This window comes from Schistocerca serialis, chromosome 1, assembly GCF_023864345.2.
Source record: "Schistocerca serialis cubense isolate TAMUIC-IGC-003099 chromosome 1, iqSchSeri2.2, whole genome shotgun sequence".
Taxonomy (NCBI): Eukaryota; Metazoa; Arthropoda; class Insecta; order Orthoptera; family Acrididae; genus Schistocerca; species Schistocerca serialis.
This window is the reverse complement of record NC_064638.1, coordinates 732,388,572-732,412,988: the sequence shown is the minus strand read 5'-3', so window position 1 is coordinate 732,412,988 and position 24,417 is coordinate 732,388,572. Positions and strand designations below refer to the sequence as shown.

Sequence of the window (24,417 nt, the reverse complement as noted above, 5' to 3'; positions counted from 1 at the left end):
CAAGTTGTAGACGCATGGATGGCGTCATATGGAAGTTTGGCTCTGGCCGCGAGTCGTGATCGGATAGCCAAATGGTAAGGCGACCACTTGCGATAAGCGGGAAATCCGGGATCGAATCCCCGTCGGGCACAAACTGTCACTGTCGTCGTTCCATATTCCCAACTGCGAATACATTTCACGCATTTCATAACGGCTGTAGTCACCGCAATGCGTTTTCCTATGTTCGAAGGAGCATTGCATCGTAATGCAGAGTAACACAGGCACAGCACTGTCGTATTTTCAGTCTATGATCAATCGGAAAATATTGTCTCAAAGCTAAGATCATCTATTATTAGATTCGCTTCGCACAATTCGTCAGTTACATCCGCTGCTACTACGAGAGTTTGCAACATAATAAAAAATTATGGCAACTGAAGTTTTTGTGTGCTAAAAATTGACAGCGTTTATGAAACAGAAATGTGTGATTTACGACTGATGAGGTTGCCGCAGTGGTTGTAAATGCAGCTGAATTCGACTCCTGTCAGAGTTGTCACTTGCATAAAGCTCCTAAAATTATGATAACGGAATTATCAACCAATCGAGTGCAGCTGGGGTGATCAGCACGTGATTACGTCGAGTCAGTAGGTGGGAGACGTAGAGGCATCAAAGATCAATCTTTGTCAATACAAGCAGATACTTCGGCGGAATGTTCTGTACAACTGTTACAGTTCCTGTTGTAAAATGAAAAGAAGATATTTCGGTTAATGCAACAGCTGAAATGAAATTACGTCTGAAAGACAATACCAATTTCTCTTAAGAGGCGGCCTGGCACTATGATTTATTCCAAATAGCGTTCATCCGAGATAGTGCTGGTCTGTTACTAGCACAGATTTCCGCAGATAAAACCCTCTCAAGAACGCCTCCTGTTGCGTCTCCTTAATCGGTGTGATTCCTCTATGACGGTTTCAGTAGTCTAGAAAGTATAATTGTTCTATTAAGCACCCCATGCGCTCTCATCACATAGCCTCGGCGTTTTTCTCCAATGTTTACTTCGTACCAGTGGACTTAGAATCCGTTTTCGTTTCCAACATTTGACCGAAAAGACGACATTCACCGTACCTTAAATATGAAGTCCCAAACTTTGGACAGTGGACATTGGAAAGAGGCGGCAATGTGGCAAAGACTCTCATTCTACAAGTATCGCCTGAAAATGAAGGTAAGGTATGTTGTCGAAAAATCGTGTTTCGCCAACGACGGCTCCCGGCTGGTCACCCGAGAGCAATACAAACATCTGATTCGTCGGTAAAGCCGATGATCACATATCAGAGTCCTCTACGGGGAGTAGATGTGTCAGAGACTTAGAAGCTAGATAAGCTTTGCGACAAAATATTGTCTTCTCAATCCCTCTCACCACCTTTATGAGGTGTCGTGACCATGGCTATTATCAACATTTGCGACGACTGAATCTCATAAATACTGCGACCGCCCACTGTATCACAAAAAGACCATGTCTTGCCCTTCTGAGTGGAAGGATTGGGTACACCCGTCGGCAACTGGACAGAACACAAAGCAATTACTCTTGCCCCACTTAGGCTTGTTTGCTCTTGCCTGGTTCTTGGGAGTGGGTTGACGACGTCTCTTGTGCTAATGCTGAGCGATGGTGACGCACTGTTAAAACATTCTCCAATTTCGGGGATCTGACACAAAGAGAACAACCACCGTGAAAAGAGCAACGACGAACTGTAATCAGTCTCGCGGGAAGAGAGAGAGAGAGAGAGAGAGAGAGAGAGAGAGAGAGAGAGAGAGAGAGAGAGATAGAGCGCAACGACGCGCCGTGATCAGTTCTCGCGAAAGAGACTCAATTTTACACCAACACGTACTATTATATATATTGCAGATTTCTTCAGTGGTATCTAAAAAGTCATTTCCACCCTTCCCTACGACGATGCGGAAGAAGAGATACCTCGGGGAACGTGTCGTGCGGTCATCAGAGCCTTTCCACCGAAGGCAAACATATCGGAAGCTGAAACAGTTGCCATTAGAGAACTGTGGAATGATCCTGAAGTAATCATTTTACATGTGGACATAGAAAATGCATATGTGCTACTTCCATTGTACGAACGCAGCAGAAAAATGAAGGGAAGAGTTGCCTATCTCGTACCGGTTCCATATTTGTACCAGTTCTATAGAATTCGTATCTCTTGCACCACCTAATATTTAGTGATGTCAGCGTGAACTGCGCGCTTCCTGGAGCCATAGTGTCAGCTGTGAGACCTGTATGTTGAAGAGATCAGATGGCGACTATGACGATTTGGTGCAATTTTCATCTAGCATTACGTAGCGAGGAGAATTAATGTTCCATGTGTCATCACAATGTTTTATTTGTGGCTAATTGTAATTGAATCAAATGTGTGTGAAATCTTATGGGACTTCACTGCTAAGGTCATCAGTCCCTAAGCTTACACACTACTTAACCTAAATTATCCTAAGGACAAACACACACACCCATGCCCGAGGGTTTAAAGATACAGGGTGACAATGATCTGTATGAAATAAAATCGTTATAACTTCTGAACAGTTTGCGTTAGGACGTTCAAACTGCACGGTTGTCCGCGGGGCATGATGGGAATTATTATGGGCATGCGTGGTTTGGTTTAGTGACGAAGCCCACTTTCATTTGGATGGATTAATCAGTAAGCAAATTTGGCGCATTTAGGGGACTGAGAATCCGCATTTCGCGATCGGAAAGTCTCTTCACCCTCAGCGGGTGAAGTGTACGCTTCGTCCGATTGGCAGTGAGGGGGTGGGCATTATCGTGTAACTGGATGATTCCGTCCGACAGCAGTGCTACAGCCAGAGCGCAAACGACAAAGCCAACAGTGGAAACATCTCACATCTCACCCAGCCAAAGAAATCCAGAGCTGTTAACATATGTTCCGACAAAGTCACGATGACCTCTTTCAACTGCAGGGGCCCTCCGCCCCATTTCCCGAGCGTGACACAAACAACCAGTGCGCAGCGCTATGAGACACTTTGCAGTAACTGCGGCGCGCCATGAAGTCAAAAGGCCCAGGAATGCGGTGTTAGGTTTTCATTTGACTACCCCTTATAAATAAAATCCGACAAGTGGTATGATTTAGGTAACTCTCTCCTAGAACTCGTTCCAGGAGCCAGCATATGTGAAATTATATGAAGATTCGACGAAAACAGTGAAACGAAAGACCACAGAACTTCTACGCCAGTCCCTGGTGAAGGAAATAATCAAAAACTTACAAACACTGGCTGCTGCAGCGCTAAGCCCTTACAGCTTACCAAAAATTCTCAGACAAGACATTCCTCTAGTGGCCTATTGTAAGCAGCACAGGTACAGCTATGTGCCAGCTGGTACATCATTTAAGGGCAGTATTAAGCACCTAGGTACATGTCAGGACCACATCAGAAACTCTGTAAATTTCATTCACTGGATCGAAGATCTACGAATTAATAACCATGACCTTATCAGGTCGTCTCCCTCTTCACCAGAATTCCGCTTTCTGATTCCTTCAAATCGATCAGCGAAAAATACAGCTCTAAAATGACTAACCTTCTCGAATTCGTTCTCACATCTACACTCTCTCTCTCTTTAGCGGCTGCTCTTGTGCACGAACTGGTGGCGTCGCTATGGGGTGCCCTCTTTCACCTGTTGTGGCAGGTTTATTCGTGGAAAATTTCGAAGAGAAGGTTCTGAAAAAACTGCACTTAGCCCACATGATTTTTCAGGAACGTTTATAGCACACTTGTGATTTTATTACACAGGAATGAAAGACTAGGAGTTTAAGCCTCTGAACTCTCTCCATCCCAGCATAAAATTCACTATAGAAATAGAATGGCGAACTACGCTTTTAAACGTCCAAGTCAGGCGCAAATCGGACGGCATTATGAGACACAGCATGTACAGGAAAGCCACGCATGCTACTTTTTATCTCGTCGCCTCCAGCTGTTATCTTTCACAGCGTGAGGGTCTGCTACGAAGGTGGTCCATAGGGTCCGTGCAAAACCTGACGAACAAACCATGCCAAGGAAGCCTAGCCACACCAAGTAGTATTCGAGAAGAATGGATGCGGCAGAGAACAAATCCAAATGGCTTTCAAGCAGATGGTAGAGACCCAGTAAATATAACACGACGAGGAGATAAAAATTGGCGCATGTGCCGTATGCCGGCAAAGTATAGAACAAAATCGACACACTATTGATTTGTCGTAACATTACGGGATCAAGGCTTCAATAGGTAGCGAGCTGACAACTAAATACTGCAGTGATGCGCACTTAGAAAGAGGACTTGTGGCGGGACGATGCGAAGTGCGAAGAACTAATGAAACTCCAGTCAGAAGCGTCATGCTACCGGCTTTGTCCTTAGCATGCGTTTCAGGAAGTGCGCAGGACAATTAACATTGACTTCAATTTTAGTTTTGATATGATGAAAGTACTTCGCCTCAGTAGCGATCATTACGAGTGGCATGAAGGACACAAGACAAGCGACAGTGACAGTTTTTGGGCACATGAATTTATTCAGCGGTAGCCAGAAGCATAAACAGTGGTCCAATAAGGCGCTTACGCGTGCGTTGCCAGCTATCGCCTTAGGCGATGTTCGTGAGTGTGGCGTCAGGCAAAGAGCACGCTGCCGACGCCACAAAGTATGCTTCGGTCCTCTGTTCGCAGAACACAGTCCCTTTCAGAGGTGTTAATATGCGCCAAAACAGAGAAAAATGTGTAGTAAACATAGGCTCTAAATGGTAACTGAGGAGCTATGAGCACTTATTCGTCTTCGATACTGTGAAATGTATCTCCTCTTCTGCAGGCTGTTCAGTTTCCGTATTTTTGGAGGAGGCATTACGGAACAAAAGAAGAAGAAAAATCCAATAAACCAGTGCTCGAGTTCATAACTGAAGAGCTATGAACACTTGTTCGTCTTCCACGCTGTCAAAGACATCTCTCAGACTCAACAAGTACCCATAGCTCTTAAGGTGTTCAGTTTAGAGCCCACGTTTACTAGAACATTTTCCTTGTTTTGGTCCTCTGAAAGTTGCCTACGCAACATTTCTTCGCAGCAGCAGTACCAGCACATAGATTCTGCTGTCAGAGCTATGAGAACTGTTTTCTCTTCAAGCTTCCAACACGATTGCTTCCCGACAAGGGTCCGTTACCTCAGTTTGATATGTCTTCCCCGTTTCATCATCCCTGAATTTTTGGAACATCATCACGGAATCGCGCTTTATATGAGACTGTTCCTCAAGAAACGATAACTGGAGTAGTCTAACATCGAATGTGATACACGTTTGAAATTTCAACGTCTAAATGCCAAATTATTACATTACACGCAACGTCAGTACAGAAATCACTAAAAGTGACAATATCGTACATTAAGTGATGTTTGATGCTGTTATGGTGGTGGTATGAGCTCCGTAATAAATGGAAGGTGCTCGCAGAGAACCGCGCCAATAATTCACGGTGCAATTACGTGCAGTCACACGCCTCCTACAAGCTTCGAAAATGCTTTTGGGAATACAAGCTGGGAGATCCAAGTGATCAGTCAATAGAGTTAGCTTCCTGTTGTTGAAGATATTACTTCACTAAAGGAGTCCTTCGTGCCTCACGGCACATTAAATTGTCCGCGGGCATCGCTTTCTGTCTTGTGGGCCCCTACCACCACGGCACAGCGCGTCCCCAGATATGAAGGGTAGCTGCAAATACAAAAAATAAGCAGTCGCGGACAGCCGGTGGGGAGCAGGCGATGGCGTGATGAACCATCCCTGTTTCTTCTCCTCTTACTATCAAATCTATTCATCAAGAATCAGCAACATTAATGGGCATGGGTCCCTATGAAAAGTAAAATATTCCGGAGGTTAACTAGGTTCCCATTCGCATCTCCGGGCGGAACCTACTTCGAAGAGATTCAGCACGAAACGAACTTTCTAGTTGGGAACATGGAACGTTAAAAGTTTGAACAGGCCAGGAACGTTCCAGACATTATTAGACGAATTAGATATATACGATGTAGACATTACAGCTATTCAAGAAACTCGGTTGCAGGGGGAGGGTAGCATAAAGAGGGGTAACTATACATTTTTCTATAGGGGTGCGGAAGCTCACAGCTTCGGAACAGAAGTACAGAGAAAAGTGCTTCACGCAATCAGAGATATAAGGTTCATTAGTAATTAATGTACACGCACTAACTGAGGACATTGAAGAGGTTGTTAAAGACGGCTTTTATGAAGAACTAGATCAACTGTGGGATGAGTTCTCCTCGTAAGAGACAAAATTAATCACAGGTGAATTTAATGCGAAGATAGGGAAGGAGGAAGCACTCCGGCCTACAGTTGGGAAAGAAAGTTTGCATAACATTTCGAATGATAATGGCACAAGGGTGGTTAATTTTGCTGTTTCAAAGGACATGAGTGTTGAGAGCACATTCAAAAGGAAGGACATTCATAAAGCAACTTGGGCCTCTCCGGATGGACACACCCGGAACCTAATTGATCATGTTCTTGTAGATTGGAGATGGCACACTAGTATAGAAAATGTTAGGACTTCCAGGGGAGCAGACTGCGATTCCGATCATTTTCTTGTAGTTGCCCAAGTACACCAACATTTGGGAACTTTACCTAGACATAAATGGGTACAGGAAGGGGGTCCAAGGCTAGGACAAATGCACTTCGAGGGGATGCCGGGGGAATACTGACAGACCCCAGTGCTATATTAAGTAAATGGAGGGCGTATTTTGAGCATCTATTAAATGTATACCTGTAAGCAGGAAATGAGCAGGCATACGAAATACATACAGCAGAACCCCAGATACCTGAGCCAACGTTAAACGAAGTAAGACATGCAATCAACAAACTGAAAAACCATAAAGCACCAGAATCAGATTGCATAACTGCAGAATTAGTTAAAAATGGGGGACAAAATTGGTGGAAGTAGTTCACAAAGTGATAACTGAAGTATGGAACTCAGATGATACCTGAAGAGTGGCAGAAGTCGATTCTGATCCTAATTTTTAAGAAGGGCGACAAAATAGATTGTAGTAATTATAGAGGGATATCGCTATTACCAGTATGTTCCAAAATTTTCTCGAATATTCTGCTAAGCAGGCTCATACCATACGCAGATGAAATTGTGAGCGATTACCAAGCTGGCTTTCGGAAGAATAGATCAACTGTAGACCAAATATTCACCCTGCGTCAAATTTTGGAAAAGAAACGGGAATACAATAAACCAGTTCATAATCTGTTCATAGATTTTACAAAAGCATATGATTCAGTATTGCAATCAAAATTGTACAGAATTCTTCTGGAACTTGGAAAACCAAAGAAGTATGTTAGACTTATAGAAGCGAGTTTGAAAAACACAAAAGGAGTGTACGCGTGGGGAAATTGGAGTCAGAAGAATTTGTTATAAAGAATGGACTTAAGCAGGACATTCCCTGTCTCCGCTACTTTTTAATTTATTCCCAGAATATATTGTACGAATGGCAGCAGATAATTCAGAGTGTGTGGAGTTAAATGGAAATATTAAGATATTAGGGTATGCAGACGATCTAATCATCATTAGCGATAGGAAAGAATCTGTAACAGCAAATGCGAATGCGTTAATCAAGGCTAGTGAAGATGTAGGCCTAAGGATAAGTGAAGACGAAACTAAATACCTGGTTACTACTAGAATGACAACAGCAGTAGATCAGGAAATGTTAAGAGTTGGAGACATGCAGTTTGAAAAAGTGAACACATTTAAGTATCTAGGCGTGGACATCACTTCGAGAAATGAAATTGAATCCGAACTGAAGAAGAGATTACGGGCGGGAAATGGGTGCTACTTCTCACTGAATAGATTAATTTCGTCACGGATATTGTCTAGGAATTTAAAGATTAGAATATACAAAACTATTATTCTTCCAGCTATGCTGTATGGGAGTGAGACTTGGTCTCTCACTGTGCAAAATAAAAACCCGTTTCGAGTATTTGAAAACAAAATTTTGAGGAAAATTTTCGGAGCAAAAAGGGATGACATTAGCGGAGAGTGGCGAAAACTGCATAACGAAGAGGTTCGCGAACTCTATTCAAGCCCTGACGTAATCAGTATTATTAAATCACGTAGGCTGCGATGGGGCGGGTCACGTAGCTCGAATGGATGAGGGCAGGGCAGCGCGCAGAGTACTGGTAGGGCACTTAGAGGGAAAACGTCCTGTGGGGAGACCGAGGCGTAGATGGGAGGACAATGTGAAGGCTGATTTGAGGAGCCTAGGTACTGAAGGTGAATGGAAGGAAATAGCCCAAGACAGGGGCAGATGGCGAAAATACGTTGCTGCGGTAATGGACTCTTGAGTCCGGTATGACCAGTGTGTGTGTGTGTGTGTGTGTGTGTGGGGGGGGGGGGGGCATCGCTTTCGCGACTGGTTGATGGATTTATGGGGTTTCTGCTTCTCGGCAAATCAAAACACGCCTCAAGTTCTCTGTTACCTCCCTCCTTCCCTCCCCCCTCTCTCTCTCTCACCTCCCCTCCCCGCTCTCTCTCTACAGAACGTGAAAGGCTGAGAGCACGGCAGCTGGAGGCGGCGATCCCTGGCAGAGGGCTGTATTATTCAAGGCGGACAGAGGGCTGCCTGGCGGCAGGTCAATCCCAGATCTGAAGGGAAGCGCGCTGGGAGGACGCGGCAGTAATAAAACATCGCAATCCGCAGGCAGCCTTGTCCAGTGCCGGACTCGAGACCCCTGGTAAATCCACAGCACCTCTGTCTTGTTATCTATCTTCACGATTCAAGTTGTCTATTCCGTCGCTGGTCGAGGACGGCCTGCCAGCTCACTTGTAGATACAATGACTCCTTCATGATTTCCAAAGCCCAAAAGGCAAATTAATTTTAAAGTCCTTCGTAACAGCCTTCATCAAATTTTCCTCTCAGACGACTGTCTAAATTCAGTGCAGATATCCTTATTCAGTGATGTCCAGTTTAGGTCATTTTAAGCCAGAAACATTGTTACGTTACACGAAATCTTTAGACAAATTGTCCTTATGGGAAAAATCTCAAAACTCATTTTTTTTCTCCTGTTTATCCCACAGCTAATAAGTGAAGCATACAACGAACGTGTAACATATTTCTGCTTGTCTTTCGCACGACTATAGTACATACATGAATGTAACGAATGCTGCTTTGGTACTATACGCTTCCTAAGCGTTTTCGAGAAATCGAAGTTCAAAGTTTTAGGAATCCGCTTGAAAGTCTCTCGGGCATGCAGCCGGATTGATTTATCGTTGTAGAACGAAGTTTCGACAGTGGACGTGACATCACCATCAGGATGCTCCTGACTGACAGATGTGCCGGCCATGGTGATGGAGTCGACTGGCGGTCCTCAGTCTGCGCTCTGTCTTCGCCGTGATGATGATGATGACTGGTTCGTGGGGCGCTCAACTGCGCGGTCAACAGCGCCTGTACAAAGTCCCAGTTTCTACACAGTCCAATATTTTACACATTCCAATCGAGCACTGACACTAATGATGATGATTATGATGATGATAACATAAACACCGAGTCCCCGGGCGGAGAAAATCCCCAGACAGGCCAGGCATCGAATCCGGGACCCCGTGATCCAGAGGCAGCAAAGCTAGCCACTTGACCATGAGCTGCGCACTGTCTTCACCGTGCTCGGTGTTCCGTTTCCGCTGTGTCTGGATAGTTTTCAGTGCCGAAGCCCACGCTTGACTAAGTTGAAATCCATTGTCCTTGTTGATGAGGTTCTCATGTAGCCAGATTTCTATTGCCTCATTGTATAGGCCCACACAGTCCCAATAGTGGGATGTGCTATGCTGGTTTCAAGGCAATGTTTAGCAGTTTTTGTAGCCTTTCGGAGGTCAGCGTGTCTTTTGTATTCCGTGCACCTTTCTTCAATTGTGCGAATGGTTTATCCGGCACATGCGTTCTGGCACTCACATAGTACGTAATACACTCCAGATTTAAGGAGTCCCAGGTCGTATATTATTGTCCCTGAATCGGATTTGGTCTTTGCCGGCTTCGTTGTTGGTTGTGGTGTGGTCTTTTGCTTGAAAGCACATCGAATCTGGCGGTCGCTATATGTTCTCTGGAACACGTCCCTGAACTGCTCCAATTCCGATTTTACGCTTTCTTTGTCGGAAATCACACGAGCTCGGTGGACTAGCTCGTTTAGCACTCCTTCCATTTATAAATGGCTGATGACAGCCAGGTGGCTTTTCTCCTGATAGACGCTTTGTTTCACTTTTCCAACCGGTTGAAGAAAGGTGCATGGAACATGAACGGCACACCAACCTCTACACAGCCTACAAAATCAGCACTTGCTGAGCAACGAAGTGAAATACGAAGAAGAAAAACAAAAATTTTGTAATTAAGATGTATAAGACATCCCAGTATTGGGACTTCGTATACAAAGGAGGCTATCGAAATCCGACTACTTGAGAACCTCATCAACTAGGAAAATGGATTCCAACTTAGTCAAGCGGGGACTCCGGCACTGAAAATTATCCAAGCGCAACGGAAACGGAACACCTAGCCCCGCGAAGTGGGAGCACAGACTGAGGTCCGCAACTCCACTCCCGAGCGCTAGCTACTCCCACTACCGCGGTCGGTACACTAACTGGTCCGCACACGGGGTCAATGAAGGGGGGAAGACGGGAAGACGACCGGTATACATACCGCACCGACTGCTCCAGGACGTCTGTCACCTGGAGTAACCTGACGATAATGATGGCACGTTACACCGTAGAAAATTCGTTCTCCAACCATTGATCTATGCGGCTGCATGCTACAGAGGCTTTCAAGCGGCATATTTGCCGGGAAAGCCTAGGAATACACTTTTAGGAGCCTGCTTAATTACATACCAGAGCGCACCCGTCGAGCAACGGCATTAGCACGCCCGGCTAAGGTGGGAAACTATTGAGGCTCCACCAATAACTGCACCAGATTAATAATAATAATAATAATAATAATAATAATAGGATACATGATTCGTTGTAACGAGACAAGTATTTGATGGAAGATGATAAAAAAATGATTTGACTCAAACGCAGTACGTGAAACAACTGCTGTTAAATGCATTATTGTTAATATTTCTTCAGTCAGTGGTGATAACGGGCTTACAAGGCTCACTCACCCACTGTGTACGTATTTTAAGTGACAGTGGGATTAATGGTGCGGACCGTGGAAGACTTGTCCACTACTCTAGAAAGAACCAACCGCGCTGGTTCAGGTTACTGACCTGCGGTGCTGAGGCCGGGGCTGGAAGTGAACTTGGCGACGTCGACGATCTTGACGGCGAACTGCTGGCTGGTCTGCCGGTGGATGCAGCGCCGCACCACGCTGAACGGCCCCCTGTGGGCAGAGAGAGACGAGTGGTGAGTCACTGCCACTGCAGCACCTGCTTGCATCCTATCACATCGACTGCAGATACTCCTTAGCTCTCCCTCAAAACGACTGTCTCCTTCAAGTAGACGAATCTGTTCACCATTTGTTCTGCACTAATCCAATGTTTAGGTTTCGCTGCTGGTCTGCCCCATCCCTCACATAAAAAGTCCTTCGAACTGGCGAAGCGCAAACACCTTGGTGCATGACATTCATCTCTCCGCATGATTTACGAGGGTAATCCCAAAAGTAAGGTTTCCTATTTTTTTATAAGTACATAAACCTGTTTATTTCTACAATGGTTTACACCAGTTTACAGCTTTAACATTTAGCTATTTTTCGACAAAATCACCATTTCTGTCGATGCATTTTTGCAGACGCCGTGGGAGTTTTTGTAAGCCCATGTCATACCAGCTCGCCGCCATGCTGTTCAGAATGTTATGAACCTCTTCTTTCACATCGTCGTCGGAACTGAATCGCTTTCCGGCCAAATGCTCTTTTAACCTAGGGAGCAGGTGATAGTCACTAGGCACCAAAGTCACTAAACAGTGTTATGAAAGAAACTGAAAAATATGCAAAACAGTGCGAAAACAGCGTGGTGATACACATTGCCAAGCTAGAGAGATTATAGGTCAGAAGATAACAATCTAGTTGTGTCGCATGTAAAAAATGCCTTACACGTAAGTATCTTGAACTGAAAGTAATGTTTCATTTTGTGATTAACAACGAAGCGAATGTCATTAAAAGTGACCATAGGTTCAAGTTCAGGCGTCTGTCACTATGAATAAAAACTTGCAGGAGGAGGAAATTTTTGATGAAAATTTTTCGATCGATGAAATGATGACAGGGTCGACCCTCCTTGGACAATTTTTTAAAGGAAACTTGTCAGATTTAGGTACACATTTTAGACTTTGTCCAATACTAACGGCTATTGTTATAATCTTTTTCTGTAGGAAGAATGTCCCTGAAAAATTCTCAACCATCGCGAACTCCACTGTGAAAAGAATACTTGACTCTGTCGTTCACCTAAAAGACGTGTCATTTCTACTAAAAATGTAAACGATGCGATTCTGTGCGGCAGCTACAAGAAGACAGAACAAGAACGCTAACTGCCCTTCGAAAGCAGAGCAGATGTCTGCCTGTTCGACACACACAACCAAGTCAGCGTAAAATGGAATGACAACACTTGTGTAACAACGGAAAGAAATTTTGATCTAATTGTGCCTCAGGTATCAGTTTCTAGACGATAGACGGAATAAAAATAAAAGTAGCTCACCCAACAGCCATATCTTGTGAGACAGTAAAGCAAATATATGGCAGACGTAGTCCACCATGACTTGTGTTTGGAAGAAAACGTATGTCCGTAGTTCGTGGGAAAAAATGGTATACTCCAATTTTCATTACAATTGCTGACATATCTGTGACATACTGGACAAAAACGTATCTCAAGAGACCACAAGTATCAAGGTTATTCGAAGGAACATTGCCACCTCATATCTAAAATAGAAGAAGATGCTTAGGCAGACCAGTGCCATCAGAGAAATCTAGCAACAAAGTTCTCAGTGGTGTGTGTTGGATGGTACAAGTCACTTTGTTGGAAAAAGGAGGAAAGCAGATGAAGTCCGTTCTAAAATTTTTCGAGCAAAGCAGTAACATTTTGTACTAAAAGTTACGTAACTTTATTGGACTACTTATTTTCCGTAGATTTCATAAATAAGCGTATTTTCCATTTTCTACGAATAAGGCGAAGGCCTCAGACACGGCCAACCGAGTCAGCTCGTATGTGTCAGGTAGCTTGTACACAGCATAAGATGGAGGCTAAGATATTTTGGTTCACAAACACCTCATTTATGAGAAAACAACCCTTAAAGATCAGACATGCAATCGACTAAAAACTGACGAGATCGATAAATAATTGAAAAATGAACATTTTTTGTTATCATATGGGGCGAAAACGTGTATTTTTATAGAAATCGAGGAACAGTTCTTTTTTCACTGCCGCTTATGTATCCGTAAGGTAAACGCTGTGCAATGAAAGCTCCATTTGCGTAACGACCAAGGCATCTGCCCAGGGATCAGAGAACCTGTGTTCTATTTAGAAGTACATTCATTTTTTATTTGTCTTTTTCCGTTTCGGAATTGATAGCAACAGGACGGTCAATAAGGTAAGTAAATCAATAAATAATAACAACAAAGTACGCAAATAAATTTCTGGAATGGCTTGGTTTAGTAAAGAAAAATTTAATCCTGGACGCTTCACAATTGTCTCATTTACTCACTCTGTTACATGTCCTCAATTTCCTTCGAACAACTAGATGGATAATACTTGCCATACACACATTCAAAGCAAATAAACTCCCGACACCAAGAACATCCAGCGAATGCCATCTTCGTGCCATTACATTGTTCCTTTCGAAGATTCGGGAGAAAACAAACTTGGTTTATATTTGAAAATATTCGTTTTTTGGGAATTAATTTTGATGTGTACCACGCATGTAATAGCATTGCCTGAAAAACAGGTGCTGAAAGTTGATGATGAATTATGGTGTGAATCGCTAATGGGTCAGCGCGGTAGTGCAATTCCCGCTGCGCTTGCTGATGCAGATTTAAATCGTAAGCCTCAAATTAAAATTTTTAATTTGGTGACAAAAATAAACATATGTGGCCGTTACACAGACTTGCAGTTTGTCACTATTACTTCTACCATGGAAGTCAGCTGACCCTGGGCCATCTATGCTCATGCCATCATACATGACAGTATTATTCTGCCCATCTCAGGATTCCAGCTGCAGAAAAAAAAAAAAAACTTGTTGTCAGCAACATAAGGTTTCATAATGTTCTCAAGATATATTTTAATTTAAATTTGTCAGTTTACCGGATTCGGAGCAAGTGACGCAAACTTTTCTAAGAATCTGGTTGAACGATAAATCTCTTCTGCACGTCGAGGATTAAATTCATTATTAGTTGCTGTTAATTACAGAAAAACTTCAGGCAATAATCATCCCGACGCTGTGATGGAATATTGCGCTATGCAGGATTGCGTTATTTTATGTATACTACCACTGCAACCCGGGCTCTTTTTCCTTCCTTGCGCGACAACGTGACCGAATGCTCATCTTCGCACTCCTTACTGGGCATTGTTTTTATACAACGAAGCATAATTTTAATTCGTTACTAATTTGAGAAAGTTATTTCTCTATTATTATTCCTCCTGATTTAGTCTGTTGACCTTATTAACCCCCCCCCCCCAGTTCCTACCAGTTTCGAGAAAGAAAAAAAACTGTATTTGGAAATCGAATCAAGTTCTCTGCTCATCAGCCGAATGCCTGGGTCGTTACGGCAGCGGAGCTTTCGTTGCACAGCGGTAACTGCATCGGTTCAACAGCGACTGTCAAAAAAGTTTCTTTCCTGGATTTCTAGAAAAATACGCGTTCTTGCACCCCATATATAACGATGTACAATGCACAGTTTCAATTATCTATCGGTCTCATCTGTTCTGAGTCGATTTCGCGTAATGAATTTTAGGGGTGTTTTTCTAAAAATCGGGAGGAGGAGGAGGGAGGGGGTGGGGAGGGGGTTGAGCTAAGTAATCTTAGTGTCTTTCATTTCAGGTTGAACACAAACGATTTGGCAAATATGAGCTGAATCGGTTGGCGGTGGCTGAGGGCTTCGTAAGTACTGTGACCTAACTGATGTTTCCATTAATAGCTGTTTTGTGACATTTATATCAATAATAATCAGATTAGAGATTTCTTACTAAGTTTAATAACTTGTAGGTCTGTAGGTTACAATCAGTAACTTTCACATATACAATTACCAATTTATATATTTTTGTGTCACAGCAAATCAATTTCAACTTCACCTGTAATTTATTTTAGACCTTTTAACACTTTGCTGAACAATTTTAATGAAATTCAGAAGTTATCGCCATTTTGTCGCAAATGTATTTAGTAATATCAGAAGAATATGGAGGAGTGATCCCTGGACGGGAGTGATGCCTGGACTAGGCGGATAGCTATGTGGCCCATACGCACAACCACTGAATTCTTCTGAAAATAAATATACTTCTAGTTCACCTGATTTAGGAATTGAAAGTGATGAAGGCAGATGGTAAAACAGTAAAGATACTCTTGTACGAACGTTTTTGCTACAGTTAAAAAGAACACAGTATCAGAAACTATCAAGAGAAGATATTTAAAAATATTTCTGCTCTTCTTCTTGATTTAAAGGGTAACTGAAGATTTTTGATGCAGTTCAGTAAATAAAACATGGAACTGAAGAAACGCCTATTGTAAACCCAGGAAAACTTAGCGAAAATAGCTTAACAACTTGCATGTGCGAGTCAGAGAAACAAAGATGTTGAAAATATATATGTACGCACATGTACAAAAAACAAAATTTTCTAACGGACTCCTAGTTAATTTGTCAAGTGAAGCGACAGAAAGTTGTGTCCAGAGGAATGAGTAACTTTGAAGACAGATTACAGGATCTCCAGTGCACAAAAATAATAAAGTCTGATTACTTTCTTCATACACAAAATTCTGGTGTATTTTTCTGGGTAATTTATTTACTGTTCTGAAGCTAAGCTACTATCAGTGACAGAAACAGCTGCAGTATATTGTCTGATAACACGTGTTTTTAAGAATATTTGATAGCTTGTTTTAATCAGTTCTTGTCCAGAAAAGTGCATTAAACTGATAAAAAAATTGAAGTGAGTGACCTGCAGTTTAATAGTTCCAGCCCATCACTACAAGGCTTCCAACTGTCATCCTGCGAAAACATTCTGTTGGCACCCACCTACATAGGGAGAAATGATCATCACGATAAAATAAGAGAAATAGGGGCTAACACAGAAAAATTTGAGTGCTTGTTTTTTCCGCGTGCCGTTCGAGAGTGGAAAGCTAGAGAGACAGCTTGAAGGTGGTTCACTGAAACCTCTGCCAGGCACTTTATTGTGAATAGCCGAGTAATCACGTACACGTGTACTGCAAAAATCCAAAATAAAGCCCAAAGTCAAGTTCCAAGAAAAACTGTAACTGACGAAAGTAACTGTGCGAGCCACTTCAAAGATCCCGGTAAAATAATGTCATAGCATTTCAAAGGGGAAGAACGCAAAGTTTAGAGTTTTAATGTCCCTTTACGCCGAGGTCGAGCACTGCCTCGATTTGGATAAGAATAATGTACGCCATCGACCAAGAGCTTTGCTGAACAAACCACCCTAGCATAGGATTTATCTTTCATCTCTCGCACTGAAGAAAGCCCATGTAACTGGAGAATGACGCAAAGTCAGTGAAATTTATAGGAATGTTATCAAAACGTGTGCATAATTATACACCAGTATTCCTAACATCTATTTCTTGCAGAAACATAGAGAACATAATGACATTCTTGGTGGAAAAACTTCTCAACAACTTCAGAGAAAAAAAAAACCGCTAGTGTGAAACAGTTCGCTTTATTCACACATTATAGCTTGAAAACAACAGATTCTTGTGATCAGGCGAATATGAATATTTCGTGCTCATAGGTTTACAGAAGTTGTTAGAACCGCCGTTTAGTCCCACCCAAACACTTTCACATATTTTGTATGTTTAATATACCAGCACATATTATTTCTGCATAAACACTTAAGCTCAAAAGCGTAAACGGCAACTAACAACTCTTATTATTTGTCGCAGTGTTCCTCTCTGGTTGACGGCGAGAAGGAACAGACTTGGGAAGTTTTAAAACTAACATAGGTGTAGTGGCACTTCCTCTTTCAATTAGAGTTAATAATAAATTCTGCATCGTAATCAACAGTTTAGTTACTTTTTTAACTTTCAAAATGGTAACAGTAAACCGAGCACGAATCGCATCAGCGGTAAAATATTTATATGCTCTCTCCGCCACCCCTTCCCCTCTATCCCGTCCCCCTACCGTTAACCACATCATCCGCCAGTCTCTGAAGCAACGTTGATGGCAACGTTGATGGCAACCCTCGGTGAAATGTCCAGCTGTCCATTTATACGGTGTGACCTCACGAACACCTTACCAGAGTTAATAATATTTTAGCGCAAAAACCCAGTATGTTATACTAGAAGGCAAATACTCAACAAAAAGTATCATCGGATGTGCAGTAGGAAGCAGGACAGGACTGATAATGCGCCCGTAGTCAAAATATATAAAGGATACATTAAAAAGGGTCAGAGTTTTTTTTTCAGGTCGTTTATTGATGACTCCGTTTTCTGCCTGGTATCTTTGCTGGATGACTGGAAAGGAATATGACCCACTCTCGCCTAGTGAGGTGGCGCACACTGGAATCGTATTCGCGAGGACGATTGTTCAAGTCCCCAACCAGCAATCCAGATTTAGGTTCCCCGTGGTTTTCCTAAATCGCTGCTGGAAAATGCTGAGATGGTATCTTTGAAACAGCACGGCCGATTCCCTTCCCCAGCCGCTGAACACTTCGAGCTTGTGCACCGTCTCTAATGACCTCGTCGTCGATGGGGCATTGAATACTTATCTTTCCTCTTAAACGGAACTCAGAGGAATTTCGGCTGGTATGCCGAATACTCACACTCTTTAAATGTGGTTCTACGCCAGATAATGTCAACAGCAAAGGGAAATCCCATTACAAGGTTAGTGTTAAGCTTCAATGTAACCTTCATTACACCATCTGAAGGTGGGCCTGACGAGATTTGGAAACCGGTTCATGGAATACAGGACTATTTCAAGAAAGTTACTGGTTGCAGTTTTCCGTATTATATACACTCCTGGAAATGGAAAAAAGAACACATTGACACCGGTGTGTCAGACCCACCATACTTGCTCCGGACACTGCGAGAGAGCTGTACAAGCAATGATCACACGCACGGCACAGCGGACACACCAGGAACCGTGGTGTTGGCCGTCGAATGGCGCTAGCTGCGCAGCATTTGTGCACCGCCGCCGTCAGTGTCAGCCAGTTTGCCGTGGCATACGGAGCTCCATCGCAGTCTTTAACACTGGTAGCATGCCGCGACAGCGTGGACGTGAACCGTATGTGCAGTTGACGGACTTTGAGCGAGGGCGTATAGTGGGCATGCGGGAGGCCGGGTGGACGTACCGCCGAATTGCTCTACACGTGGGGCGTGAGGTCTCCACAGTACATCGATGTTGTCGCCAGTGGTCGGCGGAAGGTGCACGTGCCCGTCGACCTGGGACCGGACCGCAGCGACGCACGGATGCACGCCAAGACCGTAGGATCCTACGCAGTGCCGTAGGGGACCGCACCGCCACTTCCCAGCAAATTAGGGACACTGTTGCTCCTGGGGTATCGGCGAGGACCATTCGCAACCGTCTCCATGATGCTGGGCTACGGTCCCGCATACCGTTAGGCCGTCTTCCGCTCACGCCCCAACATCGTGCAGCCCGCCTCCAGTGGTGTCGCGACAGGCGTGAATGGAGGGACGAATGGAGACGTGTCGTCTTCAGCGATGAGAGTCGCTTCTGCCTTGGTGCCAATGATGGTCGTCTGCGTGTTTGGCGCCGTGCAGGTGAGCGCCACAATCAGGACTGCATACGACCGAAGCACACAGGGCCACACCCGGCATCATGGTGTGGGGAGCGATCTCCTACACTGGCTGTACACCACTGGTGATCGTCGAGGGGACACTGAATAGTGCACGGTACATCCAAACCGTCATCGAACCCATCGTTCTACCATTCCTAGACCGGCAAGGGAAGTTGCTGTTCCAACAGGACAATGCACGTCCGCATGTATCCCGTGCCACCCAACGTGCTCTAGAAGGTGTAAGTCAACTACCCTGGCCAGCAAGATCTCCGGATCTGTCCCCCATTGAGCATGTTTGGGACTGGATGAAGCGTCGTCTCACGCGGTCTGCACGTCCAGCACGAACGCTGCTCCAACTGAGGCGCCAGGTAGAAATGGCATGGCAAGCCGTTCCACAGGACTACATCCAGCATCTCTACGATCGTCTCCATGAGAGAATAGCAGCCTGCATTGCTGCGAAAGGTGGATATACAGTGTACTAGTGCCGACATTGTGCATGCTCTGTTGCCTGTGTCTATGTGCCTGTGGTTCTGTCAGTGTGATCATGTGATGTATCTGACCCAAGGAATGTGTCAATAAAGTTTCCCCTTCCTGGGACAATGATTTCACGGTGTTCTTATTTCAATTTCCAGGAGTGTAGAATAAACACTCTCAGATTCTCAAACATATATAATGAGTAAGCTCAATCTGAGAAATAACAGTCAAGAAAAAAAAATTATATACTTCACGCCATTTCCGAGCTAATTACCATTAAAGCAAGCCAATCAGGCCGTTGCGCATGCAAATTCAAGCGGGCCACTAGATACAGTTAGTGTCAGTTGTTCTCACGGCGTATGTAGTGGCGCACGAGACTGCTCACGCTTTTGCTCAAGTTAGACCCTTAATATAGCTCCATGTCCACTTCTCGTATCGCTCTCATTTTCCGTTTTAGGAAACCAAACAAAAAACACGTTTGGCGACACAATCTGTGGCGGGCCGCCTCAACTTGCGCGCGCAACCGCCTGACTGGCCAAATTCAATGCTAATTAACTCGGAAACGGCGTGATGTATCGACTTATTTTTCATAACTATTACACCTTAGCACAACCTACATCGCAAAATTCTTCAAGCTTTTCACACTCTTTCTGATTACCCTGTATATGACATAGATGCCATGAGAAAAGATGAGACAGCGAGGCGCACATTGAACTACATAAATCGTTTTCTTACACGTCATACACTTACTTTATAGAAGTCGTTTCGTCCACTTCACGCTTACGCATGGATCCTACGCCTCATACATATGCAGGTTTAAGTGTAAAATATATAAATATATGCCCGCTGTGTGTATGTGCGTATGGGGGGGGGGGGGGGGGGGGGCGGGGGGGGGGGGGGGGGGGGAGAGGATGCTCAGGTTGGAAACCCGTAACACTTCATTGTAGGAGCACATATTCCGATAATGAACACTGCAGATCCGTTGTTCGAGGAAGTACACGTACGGAAAGCAGCGCTCGAGAGAGGCGTGTGAAGTTTTACGGCGTGTTGCATATATTCACTCACGAAAGGAACTGCAGAGACGTATCACTGCTAGGTGTGCAACATGATACTCTGAGGACGACGACGTGTAAAGGAGGCAGGAAAGTCTAACGCCTGCCACTGCAAGGGAGCTACGCAGACAGCGCGGACAGACGACTCGGCGCTCGTGTAACGGGAGTCACAATCCCTGAAGTGCAGTGTGATCTTCTGAGCCGTCTCTCTCAGCCTCTGACATGTGGTTCTCGTGGAGGATAATTCCGGGCACCGTCTCTGCGGGAAACCATGGCCACACCGAGAGGGGCAGAGGTTGGACAAAAATATCGGAACTCAGCGAGAAATGCTTGCTTGAACAAAAACGCAAATGCTAGCCAAGCGTGCAGGTTTATCTGCTGCATTTGACCAGCAACGTCTCCTATGCAGTGTCCTGAATACGTTTTCAGTTGTGGTAAGAACAGTGTTCTGTGTAGTTGTGAATGCATTATATCGGACCGAAGTAATTTCGAAGGTGGGCAGATTGTTGCTACTCAGTGTTCGGTGTTTCAAGAAATACCGCAGCGAAGATTTATACTGCATACAGAGAAAGTGTAAAGACATCATCAACTAACTCACCACGGAGAGGAATGCGTGCATTGAGTGATCTTCGCAGACGATCATTGAAGAGGATTTCGAGAAAAAGTACGACGACGACAGCTGCGAAAGACACGGCTGAACTGAATTTCGCAATCGCGAATCACAAAGAGAGGATCCATAAGAATGGAAATGCGGGACGATCTGGAATTCAAAAACCACGGATCAGTGATGTAAACGTCCGTAACAGGAAAACGTGGTGCCGAAGCTATAAAACGTGTACAAATGAGCAATGGAAGAATGTCATTTGGTCGGATGAGTCTTGTTTCACACTGTTTGCAATTTACGACAGAGTTTACGTCCCACGAATGAACCATGGAGAGCATACGGTGATGATTTGAGCAGCCATATCGTGATATTCCAAGGGTCGCATTAATGCCAAGGATTATGTGACCATTTTGGCGGATCAAGTCCATGCTCCGGTAAACTGTTAATTCTCCAGTGGTGGTGGTGGTGGTGGTGGTGGTGGTGGTGGTGGTGGTGATGCGTTCCAAGACGACAGTGCCCCTCTTCACACAGCTCGCATCGTCCGGGAATCTTGCTGTGACCGTGGGGATGAAGTGTAGCATCTCTCCTGACCACCACAGCCATCAGGTCTCAAATATTATTATTGAGCTTTAAGGTCTACTTTGGAAAAAAAGGTGCTTTATCGCTACCCCCGTTTTATCTGAAGTTATCATTCTTTTGCAGGAAAGTTGTTATGAGATTCTTTTGAAACATTACAGGACCTCTCTGTATCTATTCAGAGATGACTGGAAACTGTTTTGAATGCCAACAGGTTCACTACAACCTATTAGGCATGGTAATGTGATGTGTTTCCGGTATCTCCGTACTTTTGCCCAAGCCCTGTAGCTTCGAGCGAACTCAGAATGAAGCATAGCACTGCGAGGAGAGATGGTTTGAACTAATATTCCTGGTCCGTACCAGATGTATTTATCCATATCTGATCGCTTCATAGTTTAGTGCAGCAATATTACAGACATCGACTTCAGTGGTTAGACATTAGGCTCTTGTTAACCGCTTGTTGCTGAAACTCAACACTGTAGAAAAATCTGCATGCATTTGGAGGACCTATTGTGTGCTAAGTCATGGTCGCGTAAAAACACAAGGTTGATTTATAAAAATTAGTTGCTGTGTGTTAACGAAATTATTGAAATTATTACAATGTCACAAAAAAAGGAAGTAAGTGTAGTATATTTAATTCATTAACATACACTGGTGAGCAACAATTTTTTACCACTCCCCATCGCGAGGCTGAATAGTGCTTGGTGTGGCGATCTGTGGCACATCTGAAGACTGAGTGCAATGCTGGTGTAGGCACAAGAGTTTCGCGTCAGAGGTCCGGCGAACATTGCTGAATATAGGGCTCCGCAGCATGATGTTCGATGCTTTCAACGGCAATCCGACTCTGCTGTGACGGTTCTAGGGTCCAAAAATGGTTCAAATGGCTCTGAGCAATATGGGACTTATCATCTGTGGTCATCAGTCCCCTAGAACTTAGAACTACTTAAACCTAACTAACCTAAGGACATCACGCAACACCCAGTCATCACGAGGCAGAGAAAATCCCTGACCCCGCCGGGAATCGAACCCGGGAACCCGAGCGCGGGAAGCAAGGACACTACCGCACGACCACGAGCTGCGGACTTCTATGGTCCAGACCATGCAATAGAAGAAGGGGGCGACTTTAACCTACTGGGACTACATTGGGACGTCTACGAGTTCATAGCGGGGTACAGCCAGACAGTCGTGCGAAGTACTTTTGAACTCGTTTTCTGAAAACTGTCTTCAGCAGCTAGTTCGGCATCCCGTATGCGATGGACATGTTTATAATTTACAGTTACAAACGGGCCAGACCTTATCGACAGCGACAGTGCAGACGCGGGTATTAGAGATGACGAAGTCATTAAGCAGCTATGGTTAGGAAAGTTAATAAATCAATCAGGATGGTTAAGGGAGTGTTTCTGAAACAAAAACCGGACAAGCAGTTGTCAGCATCTCACTTCAACAGTGAATCGACTTCACTTAATTCCAGTAATATGGACGTAGAGACATTATGGGCAAAGTTTAGAAAGATGCAACTCGCGATCTGGAGAACGGCGGGCCTAGTAAGTGGATTAAAGATGTAAAAGACCCACCATGGCAGTTACACTCTCGGTTCACAAGAGAGCGCGCAGATGACGACAGGCAAAGATTTGCAGAGATTCGTGTGTCTGTGAAAATGTCAACGCGCGAAGCATACAACCATCCCCACCATCATACCTTAGAAAAAGATCTTCCCGAGAATCCGAGTAAATTCTGCTCGTATATGAAATCGCTATGCGGGTCTAAGGTTTTCATCCAGTCACTCGTTCACCAGTCTGGTGTGGCAACAGAAGATAAGAAAAATGAAGCAGAAGTTGTAGACTTTGCCTTCAAGATATCTTTCAGGCAGGAAAATCGTACAAACGTACTGTCGTTTGACCATTGGACGACATACTAATAAACATCCCAGACGTCGAGGAACAACCGAAGGAATTGAGAACAAATAAGTCGCCAGGTCCAGATGGAATCCCACTTCGGTTTTACAGAAAATACTCTACGAATTGTACTTTTACTTAGCTTGCATTTATCGCAAAATTTCTCGCTCAGCGCAAAGTCCCAAACGACTGAAAATAGGCGCCCGTGACTCTGGTCTATACCAAGGATAAAAGGACTGTCGCGCAAACTTCGGTTCGCTGCAGAATATTTGAACGTATTCCAGTTCGAATGTAATAAATTTCCCAGAGACCGAGACGCTTGTGTCCACGGATCCTACATAGGGATAAATAATCATAACAATAAAGTAAGAGAAAACACAGCTCGCACGGGAAGATTTAAATGTTCGTTTTTTCCCCGCGTGCTTTTCGATATTATTACGGCAGGGAAGTAGCTTGAATGTGGTTCGATGAACCCTCTGCCAGGCACTTAATTGTGAACTGGAGAGTATTCATGTAGATATACCGATATCAGCTGGAATGAGGCCGTGCCTAGAAGAACAGCATGGCGTTCAAATTGATGAATGTATTCGTGGACTAAATTAAGCACATCGAGCACGCGCGAGGACCGGGTTCACACCAGGTCGATACAGAAAATCCAGTTGTAACTGTGAGAGCTCTTCTTTTGCCCCGGAGCACAAAACTCGAGTGTGTAACGTGACGCGGCGCCGGTCAGCCGTGGCGGGCAGTGCGGCGAGCCGGGCCGGCAGGTAACGGGCGCCGACCGGAGCGAGGTGGAGCGGCCTCTTCATTATGCGCCGCATAATCCGATAAACGCGGCGGTGCGTGCCGCCCCGGCACCGGCCACCAGAGCGGGCCGCGCTGTGAAATTCGACCCGCGGTGTTAAATG

General features: G+C 44.4%; 1 protein-coding gene across 1 annotated transcript in view; it reads right to left on the bottom strand.

Moving 5' to 3' along the window:
- LOC126428134 (peripheral plasma membrane protein CASK-like) overlaps nt 1-24,417 on the bottom strand; it is a 1,166,960-nt gene that overhangs the window by 668,454 nt on the left and 474,089 nt on the right. The window contains exon 2 of the mRNA XM_050090073.1: nt 11,238-11,350. Coding sequence (XP_049946030.1) covers nt 11,238-11,350 — 113 coding nt within the window. The remainder of the gene's footprint in view (nt 1-11,237; nt 11,351-24,417) is intronic.